The sequence below is a fragment of the Neoarius graeffei genome, chromosome 5 (genome assembly GCF_027579695.1).
Source record: "Neoarius graeffei isolate fNeoGra1 chromosome 5, fNeoGra1.pri, whole genome shotgun sequence".
Taxonomy (NCBI): Eukaryota; Metazoa; Chordata; class Actinopteri; order Siluriformes; family Ariidae; genus Neoarius; species Neoarius graeffei.
In genome coordinates, this window is record NC_083573.1 from 96829492 (window position 1) to 96843797 (window position 14306).

Here is a 14306-nt window from a genome sequence, read left to right on the forward strand (position 1 = left end):
TCAGTAACGCAAAGGAAACGTTTTGGCTCTTTTTATTTATTTATTTATTTATTTATTTAAAAAAAAAACACACACACACAACAGCAGCAATTTCCTTGTGGGGACCATCCAAATGTCCCCAGAAGGTTGAAATTGTCAGGTTTTATCATCCTTGTGAGGACATTTGGTCCTCAATAGTATATAAAATCACACACTACACACAGTGCTGCCTGAAGGTTTCTTTAGAAATACAACCCCGATTCCAAAACAGTTGGGACAAAGTACAAATTGTAAATAAAAACGGAATGCAATGATGTGGAAGTTTCAAAATTCCATATTTTATTCAGAATAGAACATAGATGACATATCAAATGTTTAAACTGAGAAAATGTATCATTTAAAGAGAAAAATTAGGTGATTTTAAATTTCATGACAACAACACATCTCAAAAAAGTTGGGACAAGGCCATGTTTACCACTGTGAGACATCCCCTTTTCCCTTTACAACAGTCTGTAAACGTCTGGGGACTGAGGAGACAAGTTGCTCAAGTTTAGGGATAGGAATGCTAACCCATTCTTGTCTAATGTAGGATTCTAGTTGCTCAACTGTCTTAGGTCTTTTTTGTCGTATCTTCCGTTTTATGATGCGCCAAATGTTTTCTATGGGTGAAAGATCTGGACTGCAGGCTGGCCAGTTCAGTACCCGGACCCTTCTTCTACGCAGCCATGATGCTGTAATTGATGCAGTATGCGGTTTGGCATTGTCATGTTGGAAAATGCAAGGTCTTCCCTGAAAGAGACGTCGTCTGGATGGGAGCATATGTTGCTCTAGAACCTGGATATACCTTTCAGCATTGATGGTGTCTTTCCAGATGTGTAAGCTGCTCATGCCACACGCACTAATGCAACCCCATACCATCAGAGATGCAGGCTTCTGAACTGAGCGCTGATAACAACTTGGGTCGTCCTTCTCCTCTTTAGTCCGAATGACACGGCGTCCCTGATTTCCATGAAGAACTTCAAATTTTGATTCGTCTGACCACAGAACAGTTTTCCACTTTGCCACAGTCCATTTTAAATGAGCCTTGGCCCAGAGAAGACGTCTGCGCTTCTGGATCATGTTTAGATATGGCTTCTTCTTTGAACTATAGAGTTTTAGCTGGCAACGGCGGATGGCACGGTGAATTGTGTTCACAGATAATGTTCTCTGGAAATATTCCTGAGCCCATTTTGTGATTTCCAATACAGAAGCATGCCTGTATGTGATGCAGTGCCGTCTAAGGGCCCGAAGATTACGGGCACCCAGTATGGTTTTCCGGCCTTGACCCTTACGCACAGAGATTCTTCCAGATTCTCTGAATCTTTTGATGATATTATGCACTGTAGATGATGATATGTTCAAACTCTTTGCAATTTTACACTGTCGAACTCCTTTCTGATATTGCTCCACTATTTGTCGGTGCAGAATTAGGGGGATTGGTGATCCTCTTCCCATCTTTACTTCTGAGAGCCGCTGCCACTCCAAGATGCTCTTTTTATACCCAGTCATGTTAATGACCTATTGCCAATTGACCTAATGAGTTGCAATTTGTTCCTCCAGCTGTTCCTTTTTTGTACCTTTAACTTTTCCAGCCTCTTATTGCCCTTGTCCCAACTTTTTTGAGATGTGTTGCTGTCATGAAATTTCAAATGAGCCAATATTTGGCATGAAATTTCAAAATGTCTCACTTTCGACATTTGATATGTTGTCTATGTTCTATTGTGAATACAATATCAGTTTTTGAGATTTGTAAATTATTGCATTCCGTTTTTATTTACAATTTGTACTTTGTCCCAACTTTTTTGGAATCGGGGTTGTACAGCAACGCTATAATGTTATCTACTAGTCTATCATGAATATCTCGGGAGTGGTTTGGATTACTAAAATGTCAGAGAGAAAGATTCTGTTTGTTTTAATGCCGCAAGTCTGACGGTAACTGGCTGTAAGAGGAGTCGGGATGTTGTCAGATTTCTCCCTTCCTGTTTCTCGCCTTTCACGTCTAAGCTTTGAAGAGCATCTTCTCCGTTCCCCTGAGTTATAACCCCTGTGGAAAAGCTTCATCCTCACTTAAAAGTATAAGAGATGGCTTGAAAAGCGTACTCCCAAACCTTGTGTTTATTTGAGAGCTCTCTCTCTCTCTCTCTCTCTCTCTCTCTCTCTCTCTCTCTCTGTGTGTGTGAGTCTGTAAATATGACGGATTTAAGTCTTCTCATCAGCTAAAACGTCTGCATGCTGACTGAGGAAGTTTGTATTATACACACACTGATTCACTTTCCACTGGTTTACCAAATGCAGAGGTCTTGAGTTGAACCCCGTGCTCCAGTACATTGAGTTTGAAATGTAACGCTGGACTATAACTGGTGGTGCTTTTCCACTAAGAGAGAACCAGTTCCTTGAATTTCCACCACGGAAGTGCTGATGCTGTACCCATGGTACTTACGATTCTCGTTCTTAGCAAACAAGATTCCGAGATGTCCACAAGCACCGGCGACCGGCAGTTTTCTCTGCCTACGCAGACGGTGTACGCCGGCTACTCGATGTTCAAGCGATTTATATCGTCTCCGCTGCCCATAATTTGCTGTAAATAATAATCAGTTAAAATTATATAACGCCTTTCTCATACCCAAGGTCGCTTTACAATTATTGGGAGGGGTTTCCACCTAAAGGAGGTCAGGATGTCATTCCAGTAGTGTAGCAGCCACAGTCCCACCAAAAGGCATATGAAAATAAGTCCCATACCGCCAGCACAGCCACCGCGACACCACCGGGCAACATCACTCGGAACACCGCGCCATGGATCCACTAACCAAGCACAGAAGCACCGCCACGCAGAGCGCTAGCATTTCCCAAACCACCTGCACAGCCAACGCGACGCCACCAAGCAACATCGCTCGGAACACCGCGCCAAGCACAAAAGCACCACCGCACAGAGCGCTGGACAACCACGATGTTAAAATGAGCAACAAGCTCACTGCAGTCCATAGCAAGGAGCACAGGCATCACCCATGGCGCACCAAGGCCTGGAGGGAACCCACGCCCAAAACCGTGTCCGGAGCTACACTACAGCCGGCGGACAAAACCCTCGGACAAAAAACAAACATCAAACTACACAAACACAAAAAAGAAAAACAAAAGGGAAAAAAAAATAAGCTCCGGTCCAATTATTCCAGCAGGAAATTGTCTTTGATTTGGGTGTAACATGACTGGAAGTGACGCCATATTTGTTGATCGATTCTTGCGCCCTGACTGTCTGAGCCAGACCACGTGACCACGCCGCAGCGTATGTAGTTATGTTACCGAGCCAGGCAGCGTACTACAGAGGGTCACTGAGAAAGCCAAGCGCGCACACAACGTGGAAATTTCAGACGTATTTTGCAAGGAAATGGTTCGTAATTTATGAGCTACCACAAAAAGCCACAAGAAGGCATGTAAATCTCAAAATTTTCTGTGGGAGGGCATGCCCCCAGACCTCCCTAGCATGAGCGCGCCCTTTTTCTAGCCGACTACTTCAGATTTTCTGGAGAACCCTGAAGATTGAATCCTGATATGGTCTTCTGCTGGCGTAGTCCATCCTCGTCAAGGTTTCAGTGGGTCCTGAGATGCTTTTCTGCTCACCACGGTTGTAAAGAGTGGTTCGATTATGACCTCTTGTACAACCCCGATTCCAAAAAAGTTGGGAGAAAGTACAAATTGTAAATAAAAACGGAATGCAATGATGTGGAAGTTTCAAAATTCCATATTTTATTCAGAATAGAACATAGATGACACATCAAATGTTTAAACTGAGAAAATGTAACATTTAAAGAGAAAAATTAGGTGATTTTTAAATTTCATGACAACAACGCATCTCAAAAAAGTTGGGACAAGGCCATGTTTCCCACTGTGAGACATCCCCTTTTCTCTTTACAACAGTCTGTAAACGTCTGGGGACTGAGGAGACAAGTTGCTCAAGTTTAGGGATAGGAATGTTAACCCATTCTTGTCTAATGTAGGATTCTAGTTGCTCAACTGTCTTAGGTCTTTTTTGTCGTATCTTCCGTTTTATGATGCACCAAATGTTTTCTATGGGTGAAAGATCTGGACTGCAGGCTGGCCAGTTCAGTACCCGGACCCTTCTTCTACACAGCCATGATGCTGTAATTGATTAGTCTGGCTAATGCGACTTCAAAGCTCTACGAGCATTTGGTCTGGCAAAGATATTAAGCCCAACCGTTTCCCAAAGTGCGTGGTTGACCCGCCTCCCTGAAATGCCTCAGTTTGCTACTGGTCGAAGCCAGAAAAGGCTGTGACGAAGCTTTAACCAATCACATCACTCTTTCCTCTGACGTATGTGACGCGACGGGGCTAACTGGTAGATTAAACTCTTACCGAAGCCGGTCGGGAGCAAGGCGAAAACGTCCTTCCTTTCAATAAATACCTCCAGGGCTGCTCTTTGCTCCGTTTTCAATGAGAACTTGCTCCATGTTTGTAATGTTTCTAGTGAATGAAGCGCTTCCGGCATAGATTCTGTAAACAATCTATGGCTTCCGGTCGCAGTTCTACTACGTCACTGCCTTGAACACGCCTCTACCCAGGGCCGATGGAGATGCTCAAAGTTGATTGGCTCCCAATTTTTCGGGAGCTTGGAAGAGCTGTAGATAGCTTGCCTGGCTCGCAACAGGCCCTCGTGTTGCGTCACGCTTAGGATGGGCGGGCCCAGACTAGTAATTGATGCAGTATGTGGTTTGGCATTGTCATGTTGGAAAATGCAAGGTCTTCCCTGAAAGAGACGTCGTCTGGATGGGAGCATATGTTGCTCTAGAACCTGGATATACCTTTCAGCATTGATGGTGTCTTTCCAGATGTGTAAGCTGCCCATGCCACACGCACTAATGCAACCCCATACCATCAGAGATGCAGGCTTCTGAACTGAGCGCTGATAACAACTTGGGTCGTCCTTCTCCTCTTTAGTCCGAATGACACGGCGTCCCTGATTTCCATAAAGAACTTCAAATTTTGATTCGTCTGACCACAGAACAGTTTTCCACTTTGCCACAGTCCATTTTAAATGAGCCTTGGCCCAGAGAAGACGTCTGCGCTTCTGGATCATGTTTAGATACGGCTTCTTCTTTGAACTATAGAGTTTTAGCTGGCAACGGCGGATGGCACGGTGAATTGTGTTCACAGATAATGTTCTCTGGAAATATTCCTGAGCCCATTTTGTGATTTCCAATACAGAAGCATGCCTGTATGTGATGCAGTGCCGTCTAAGGGCCTGAAGATCACGGGCACCCAGTATGGTTTTCCGGCCTTGACCCTTACGCACAGAGATTCTTCCAGATTCTCTGAATCTTTTGATGATATTATGCACTGTAGATGATGATATGTTCAAACTCTTTGCAATTTTACACTGTCGAACTCCTTTCTGATATTGCTCCACTATTTGTCGGTGCAGAATTAGGGGGATTGGTGATCCTCTTCCCATCTTTACTTCTGAGAGCCGCTGCCACTCCAAGATGCTCTTTTTATACCCAGTCATGTTAATGACCTATTGCCAATTGAGCTAATGAGTTGCAATTTGGTCCTCCAGCTGTTCCTTTTTTGTACCTTTAACTTTTCCAGCCTCTTATTGCCCCTGTCCCAACTTTTTTGAGATGTGTTGCTGTCATGAAATTTCAAATGAGCCAATATTTGGCATGAAATTTCAAAATGTCTCACTTTCGACATTTGATATGTTGTCTATGTTCTATTGTTCTATTTGAGATTTGTAAATTATTGCATTCCGTTTTTATTTACAATTTGTACTTTGTCCCAACTTCTTTGGAATCGGGGTTGTACTGTTATTATTGCACAGGTATGATTTTTAATGTTTGGATAATTGCACGAATAAACGTGAATGTAGCATATGTGAGTTGACGGTTTTATTTAAGAGACTGCTGTAGCAGTATAACGTTACATTAATTATATTACTGGCATTTAGCAGACGCTCTTTTTCTAGAGCGACGTACAACATACGGTACCCGGAGCAGCCTGGGGGGAGCAGTTAGGGGTTAGTCGCCTTGCTCAAGGCCACGTCAGCTGGTCCAGGGAATCGAACTGGCAACCTTTTGGTCCCAAAGCTGCTTCTCTAACCTTTAGACCATATAACACCCTCTTATTTTTTTTTCTGAATAATTACAGCAGAGTTTAATTATATATTGTACAGCCAAAGCATCATGAATACATTTTAAAACTACAAGCGCAATAAACTCATTAACAGGAATAATAATAATAGTAGTAGCAGGAATGGAGTACAGTGAGGGTGTGACCCAGTGGGGTGGTGTCATGTTATGTTGCTTCATAGTTTGTGGTGAGCTTTGCCAGGAAATGTCATGCTTTCTTTTTTTCCTCTGTGGTGCGGAGTTACTACAATTTGAGGTTAGGTTTCTGGGTAAAAAACAGAAAATATATTTTTATCTAATAGTACATCGCAGTACTTAATTTCTAGTTTTCGTTTGTTACCGTCCTTTTTTCCTCCCATTTTTCCCCCTACTTTATTTTCCATGGTTTTTTTTGTTTTGTTTTGTTTTTTAAATGTGACTGATCACAGAATCCAGGGACACATGTCGGCCCGGGGGCATTTTGAGTTATTGACAGATTCAGAAAGTACAGTTTCTAAGCTTTCCAATGATGCCTTCCATGTGGAGATCTGACAATATTTGAAGAATGTGTGGCCTTTTGAAAGTGTATACTTCTTAAAACAGAAAAGGGAGAAAATCGCCCTCAAAGTTTTCCATCTCAGCTACTCTGGGTGTAGGGCGGGCACATAATGCTGCTCATTTGCATGACATTAAGGAAAGCCCTACCCCCTACGAGCTAGCACGATACTACTTTCGTGTAAACAAAGATCACCACGTCAATTTTCCTTCCATGCAAAGTATGCCCAACACAATTATGAAGTACAAAAATAAGTCCTAAAGTATACTTTAACGTTTTGTGGTTGAAAAATTACTCACACCGTAAGAAAGAAAGATAGCACGATGATGACACAACTAACACAACACTAGTTTCATGTAAAGCCTCGGTCACAACCGGCCGTACAGTACGCGCTCCTACAGCCGGTCTACACGCAAAAAACGCAAGAAACACACGAGAGCGCGCATGAAATGCACGAGAGCGCGCGTGTGATGTGCTGATTTTCGAGCCGCAGACCGGCCGCAGAGGTTCTTTGTCATGTCAAACTAACTCTACGGGCGCTTACGTTTTTTTCAGGTTGCAAGACAAACTTACGGCCAACGCGCGTCTTTCTCCGTGAACAAAAAAAAAAAACGCAGCGATTTGGGAAACACCAAAAATCACACGGCCAAAAAATCGTACGTCCGGTTGTGACCTAGGCTTAACTAAACCACAACACTCTCCGTTACATGCAAAAATAACCACACAGCCTTAGATTAATAAACTCACCCCATCAGAAAGAGAAACGGCGCCTTGCACACACCAATGCCGCCGATGAAATGTAGTCCTAGAACGGTCCGTGTATCATCCGATCATTCAAGTATTCCATTCAATCTGGAAAATGAGGTTGCGTTTTTTTTTGCTAGAAATGGTGATCTCCGATGTAAATACCGTGTGTCTGTTTGCTTCGCGGTGTGTCACCTCCTCTGCGCTCTGTTTAGTAACTCATTCCATAGTGAAATCACACGCCTGTATGCAGTTAAGTAGCCATGCGCTCAGCTCGTATCATACAGCTGATTCGCGGAAAAAAAAACAACACATGACTTAAATCATCATGTGAATGGCCCATATGGTAATTTACCCACACCCCCCAGCAGGCTACAGTCCTGACAAAAACGAGACAATTTGCAACAAAAAATGTATGCTTTTCCAACAAAACAATCTATTATCTGAAATACTGATTGCATTCTTCAAGATCTCAACTTGCACATGATGGAAAAAAACAAAAATCACAAATTTCGAAAAAAAATGCTTCTTTTGCTATTATCTCGGATTCGTTTCGGCCGACATGCGTCCCTGGATTCGGTGAGGGGTCACATATTGTTATTCTGTATGACAGTTTTCTACGGAAGCCGAGAGAGGCCCTTCATATAATCCTTTTTTTATTCACCTTGTTATCCCAAGATAACGACATAATTAATTCAGGATCTCGAGAAAACAACACAACTAATTCGAGATCTCGAGAAAACAAAACCGTTATTCCGTGATCTCGAGAAAACAAAACAATTATTTCATGATCTCGAGTAAACAGCTGAGAAATGGTTCATTCAGGTGCGCCAAGAGACTTGTGATATGCTGACTTTGGGGCTATTTCTCATTCTGTATGGACCCTTTTCACGTGACGTTACGACAAACGCAGCCGCCATTTTGGACATGTACTACCAGTAGTTTACCACAGCCAGCATTGAGGAACGGCAGCAAAAAAAGTGTTTATTTTCAGCAAGACTTCCATCATGCCACTATATTGTTGTGCACCTGGATGTAGTAACCATCAACAAACAAGGCAAGGGTTATCATTTTATCGGATCCCGACGGAGAAGATGGATAGCGGCCATTAAAAAAAATTAACAGATTGGCAGCCCTCGGCATACCAGCGCTTGTGTAGTGACCACTTTGTTGGAGGTAAGACGAATAAAATTAGCCAGAAAAGGCATTACATTGCTGTTAACATTCTGTGGCGGCGAGTGTGTAACCAAATAGGCTAAAATAACCCATTGTAACCTCTTTGTTCTTCTGTAGTAGCTATTCGCTAACGACATTAGCTAGCGTTGTGTTCCTTTGCTGTTGGTAGACTGTAGGACAGATCAGAGGCAGTGTCCTACAAACAGCGCTTAATTTGAGGGGGAGCAAGCCGGAGCGCGCTCCGGAACCTCTGGCGTTGGCTCCGGCAGCTATTTACACTGGATCCGGTGATCTGACACCTCGTTTGACTATGTAACAAAAAAAAAAAAAAAAACCAAATAATTAAATAAAAAAAATGCAAGTTTATTTAGTGTTAATGTCTGATTTTGATATCTGCCTTGTTGGTGATTTTCTCTCATGAAACGACATCCACAAAATATCTGCAGATGAACTTAATTTGCAGTGTTATTACAAAACATGCCCAGAAGTGCAGCGCAGCGCCCCGCCCCCTTTTTTTCCGCACCGGAGCCGCTCATCCTCTGCGCTCCGGGACCTCCCACTTTACAAATTAAAGCACTGCCTACAAATAAGTGTTCAAAACAATAGGAGCATGTATTTGTCTCTTAAATCCAGGCCGTTCCCTGTAATCTGTAACAACGGTTGGAGAAAGTAATGGCAAATAGTGAGTGCACAAACCATAGAAGGGAAACTGTACACAGCGCCAGGGCAGTGTGATGGTATGTCTACTTTTAGATTGTGTTAGCTTATCAGTGAACACACTCGTCACTCGACGAGTTTCACGTCTTTACGACGGATACTTAAATGTGTGTTAGGTATTATTGTTGCAGTCTAAGCAGTCATTGTAGCAGCTAGATGAGCGAGAACCAAAAGGGTCTGTGCCATAAACCGTTATTTCTGTACGGCGTTGCTAATGTGTCGTTACTGTTATTTCTCCCTCTGCTCGCCCTGTAAATGCCCTACGTCGCTGGATAGCGAAGGTATTTTCTGCATCTCGCTCCTTTTTCTTGTATGTTCTCCGTTTGTCGCCTTCCTCGCATTCAAACCAATTCGAGCCGAAGTCCGCTACATGTCCAAAATGGTGGTCGCGTTTACGAAGGTCACGTGACTGAAAAGGGTCTTTAGACGCAACTTTGGTCATTAGAATGTCTGGAATAATCGATCACCTAATAAGGCAATATTTTGATCAGGGGTTGACACAGGGAGAGATTGCATTAAGTCTTTTAATAAGGGATCATTTCAAAATTAGTCCGCTGCACCTCCGCAGAAGACTGGCCTGGCTTCGTCTCTACCGACGGAGATACAGCGATCCAGCTGAGATCATGAAATAATTGTTTTGTTTTCTCGAGATCTCGAATTAGTTGTGTTGTTTTCTCGAGATCCTGAATTAATTATGTCGTTATCTCGGGATAACAAGGTGAATAAAAAAAAAAGGATTATATGAAGGGCCTCTCGCGGCTTCCGTAGTTTTACACTTGAGCACATTATTCCTCTCTCCACTCACAGATGACAGCAATCTTGGATCATTTTCCTGAGTAAAGTAATCACCAAGTATAGTATTTTTCTCTCATTTGGTTCTCTTGATCTACTTTTAGGACTTGTGGGAAAATCTGATGAAGTTTTCGGTCATATTGCTGCACGAATATGGAAAATCTTAAAGGGTTCACGAACTTTCGAGCGCCACTGTAGTTCACGCCAGGATCTTGTGGACACTCCGTAACTGTGTGTTGTAAAACCTGAGCCAGCAGTAAACTCTAAGAAGAGCAGAAGTGATGTAAAACCGTGATGGGATTGGCTGGAAGGTCACAGTCGGGATGTAAACGATGCAGTTTCGATTCGTTAGGTAAAGGCTCGGCGTTTGACGACGCGTCTGAATCCGCTGTTTAAAAACCTTGAATGAGTCTTTACACAGCCGTTCTGTCCTTTTCTGATAAATCCGCTTATGATTGCTGTCACAGTTTAGTGAAATCGTGGCCTTTTGCGTTGCTGCAAGTCGTCCGCTCGTCCCACCCCAGCTCTCGTCCAGGCGGTTTGTCAGTGACACGAAGGAGAAGCCAGATTGTGGAAAATGGAGACAAATATCCATCAAAAGACAAATGTCAGGTTGCCATGGTAATGTGAAGAATTTCTCAAATATCAGATGGAAAACTGCAGTCCTGCAAAAACTGTGCTTTCTCCTCACCGCCTCTGAGATAGCGGAGAGATGAGAGGACGTCAGATGCAGAAAGACACGAGTCTTCTTTCACATGTGTTTATCATTTTATTGTTAAAGAAAGAAAGTGAATAGCTCTCTTTCCCCATGTGTTTCTTTCTCTCTCTCTCTCTCTCTCTCTCTCTCTCTCTCTCTGTCTGTCTCTCGCTCTCTGTCTCTCGCTCTTTGTCTATCTGTGTATATCTCTCTCTCTGTCTGTCTATGTGTATCTCTCTCTGTCTGTCTCTCTCTCTGTCTTGCTCTTTCCCTGTGTCCCTCTCTCTCACCCTCCCTTCCCCATGTGTCTCTCTTGCTTTTTCTGTCTGTCTGTCTGTCTGTCCCTTCGCCCTCTCCCTCCCATTCCTCATGTCTCTCTCTCTCTCTCTCTGTCTGTCTGTCTCTCTCTCGCTTTCCCTTTGTCTGACTGTCTCTTTCCCTTCCCTTCCCCATGTCTGTCTCTCTCTTGCTTTCCCTGTGTCTGTCTCTCTTTCTCTCTTCCTTCCCTTCCCCATGTCTCTTGCTCTCTTGCTCTTTGTCTATCTGTGTATATCTCTCTGTCTGTCTATGTGTATCTCTCTCTGTCTGTCTCTCTCTCCTTCTTGCTCTTTCCCTGTGTCCCCCTCTCTCACCCTCCCTTCCCCATGTGTCTCTCTCGCTTTTTCTGTCTGTCTGTCTGTCTGTCTGTCTCTTCACCCTCTTCCTCCCCTTCCCCATGTCTCTCTCTCTCTGTCTCTCTCTGTCTCGCTTTCCCTTTGTCTGACTATGTCTCCTTCCCTTCCCTTCCCCATGTCTGTCTCTCTCTTGCTTTCTGTGTCTGTCTGTTTGTCTCTTTCTCTCTTCCTTCCCTTCCCCATGTCTCTCGCTCTCTCGCTCTTTGTCTATCTGTGTATATCTCTCTGTCTGTGTGTATCTCTCTCTGTCTGTCTCTATCTCTCTCTCTTTCTTGCTCTTTCTCTGTGTCCCTCTCTCACCCTCCCTTCCCCATGTGTCTCTCTCGCTTTTTCTGTCTGTGTCTGTCTGTCTGTCTGTCTGTCCCTTTGCCCTCTCCCTCCCCTTCCCCATGTCTCTCTCTCTCTCTGTCTCTCTCTCTCTCTCTCTCTCTCGCTTTCCCTTTGTCTGACTGTCTCTTTCCCTTCCCTTCCCCATGTCTGTCTCTCTCTTGCTTTCCCTGTGTCTGTCTGTCTCTCTCTTTCTCCCTTCCCTTCCCCATGTCTCTCGCTCTCTCGCTCTTTGTCTCTCTCCCGTTCTTTGTGTGTCTCTCTCTCTCTTGCTCTTTGTCTCTCTTTCTCTCTCTCTCTCTCTCTCTCTCTCTCTCTCTCTCTCTCTCTCTGTCTGTCTGTCTGTCTGTCTCTGTAGTGGCAGCAGTGGGGGTAGTGGCAGTCGTGAGAACAGCGGAGGCAGCAGTATTGGTATTCCCATCGCCGTGCCGACTCCCTCCATCCCTAATTCTGGCCCAGGTAAAGCTCCGTCTCTCCCTCCTCATGGATTAAACCTCCTTCTACTGATCCCCTGAGTCAAACACTGATCCCTGATCCAACTTCTCCTTGTTTCATCTCTCTCTCTCTCTCTCTCTCTGTGTGTGCGTGTGTTAGTTATGATGTGAGACCAAAGTCCATGTTTAATGTGCTCTCTCTCTCTCTCTCTCTCTCTCTCTCTCTCTCTCTCAGTAGGTGTTATTAACCCTTTCATGCCTATTTATGACATGTAGGAAACACAGTTCAGCAGAGATGAGACAGAACCCTGAAACCCTGTACACTCACTCTTTACCAGTGTGAAGGTTTAGTGCTGTTTGTTTGTGTATCGGTGTATCTCATGTGCTTGTGCTGTATTCATTACAGTTCAGTCTATGTTTGCTCCGCCCCCACCTCCGCCTCTGCCCATGTCTGGGGGCCCAATGGCTATAGGTGAGACATCTCAGCCGTGTGTGTGTGTGTGTGTGCGTGCGCTTCATATAAGTAGGGTTTAAAAGTCTTCCCATTACCAAGAACTGTTGCATTGTGTCCTCTTACAGCAAAAAAAAAAAAAATTCATACGTTAACACACTACGGAAGCCGCAAGAGGCCCTTCATATAATCCTTTTTTTATTCACCTTGTTATCCCGAGATAACGACATAATTAATTCAGGATCTCGAGAAAACAACGCAACTAATTCGAGATCTCGAGAAAACAAAACCGTTATTTCATGATCTCGAGTAAACAGCTGAGAAATGGTTCATTCAGGTGCGCCAAGAGACTTGTGATATGCTGACTTTGGGGCTATTTCTCATTCTGTATAGACGCAACTTTAGTCATTAGAATCTCATCTCATCTCATTATCTCTAGCCGCTTTATCCTGTTCTACAGGGTCGCAGGCAAGCTGGAGCCTATCCCAGCTGACTACGGGCGAAAGGCGGGGTACACCCTGGACAAGTCGCCAGGTCATCACAGGGCTGACACATAGACACAGACAACCATTCACACTCACATTCACACCTACGCTCAATTTAGAGTCACCAGTTAACCTAACCTGCATGTCTTTGGACTGTGGGGGAAACCGGAGCACCCGGAGGAAACCCACGCGGACACGGGGAGAACATGCAAACTCCGCACAGAAAGGCCCTCGCCGGCCACGGGGCTCGAACCCGGACCTTCTTGCTGTGAGGCGACAGCGCTAACCACCACACCACCGTGCCGCCTAGTCATTAGAATGTCTGGAATAATCGATCACCTAATAAGGCAATATTTTGATCAGGGGTTGACACACGGAGAGATTGCATTAAGCCTTTTAATAAGGGATCATTTCAAAATTAGTCCGCGGCACCTCCGCAGAACTCTGACCCACAGGGGGCGCAGCTCTGCTATAAATCTCAGCTGTTTTCTCGAAATCATGAAATAATTGTTTTGTTTTCTCGAGATCTCGAATTAGTTGTGTTGTTTTCTCGAGATCCTGAACTAATTATGTCGTTATCTCGGGATAACAAGGTGAATAAAAAAAGATTATATGAAGGGCCTCTCTCGGCTTCCGTAACACACATACTGTTACTAAAACTTTCTTAATACAGGTAGTCGTCGACTTACGATCTATGCGACTTACGACCAATCGACTTTACGACCGTCTGGTTATGACTGGCAAGTGTTTCCCAGCTGAGCTAGCTGAGCGTACGACAGTTTCCGCCCCAGCTCCAGGCACATGCGCAGTCTCCCTCGCGCACTCCATCATACAGTTTCCGCCCCAGCTCCTGGTTTATGAAACGAGCAAATCCTCCCGCCAGCCCAAGCGCTGCAACCGCTGATGATGACGTAGACGACCCACAGCCAAGCACCAGTGATGCCAGCGGTCACTAAATTTTGTATTTTGCTATGTTTTACATTTGTATTTTGGTATGTTTCAAACTAAAATGTTTTCTATTTTTCACACCTGTATTTCGTATTTTTTTGTTTTGCACATATTAAACGAATTGTACTGTACGCAGTGTTTGACTTAAACCAAATAACGAGCCAAGGT

The 14306-nt window shown here is 44.2% G+C and overlaps 1 protein-coding gene across 7 annotated transcripts in view; it reads left to right on the forward strand.

Annotated features, from left to right (window-relative positions):
- The window catches only part of abi1a (abl-interactor 1a), a 157658-nt gene that overhangs the window by 113762 nt on the left and 29590 nt on the right, over positions 1–14306 (forward strand). For 4 of the 7 annotated variants that reach the window (XM_060922543.1, XM_060922545.1, XM_060922547.1 and 1 more), the window contains exons 6-7: positions 12179–12279; positions 12661–12726. In XM_060922543.1, coding sequence (XP_060778526.1) covers positions 12179–12279; positions 12661–12726 — 167 coding nt within the window. The remainder of the gene's footprint in view (positions 1–12178; positions 12280–12660; positions 12727–14306) is intronic. The other 3 variants (XM_060922544.1, XM_060922546.1, XM_060922549.1) reach the window with 1 other exon arrangement.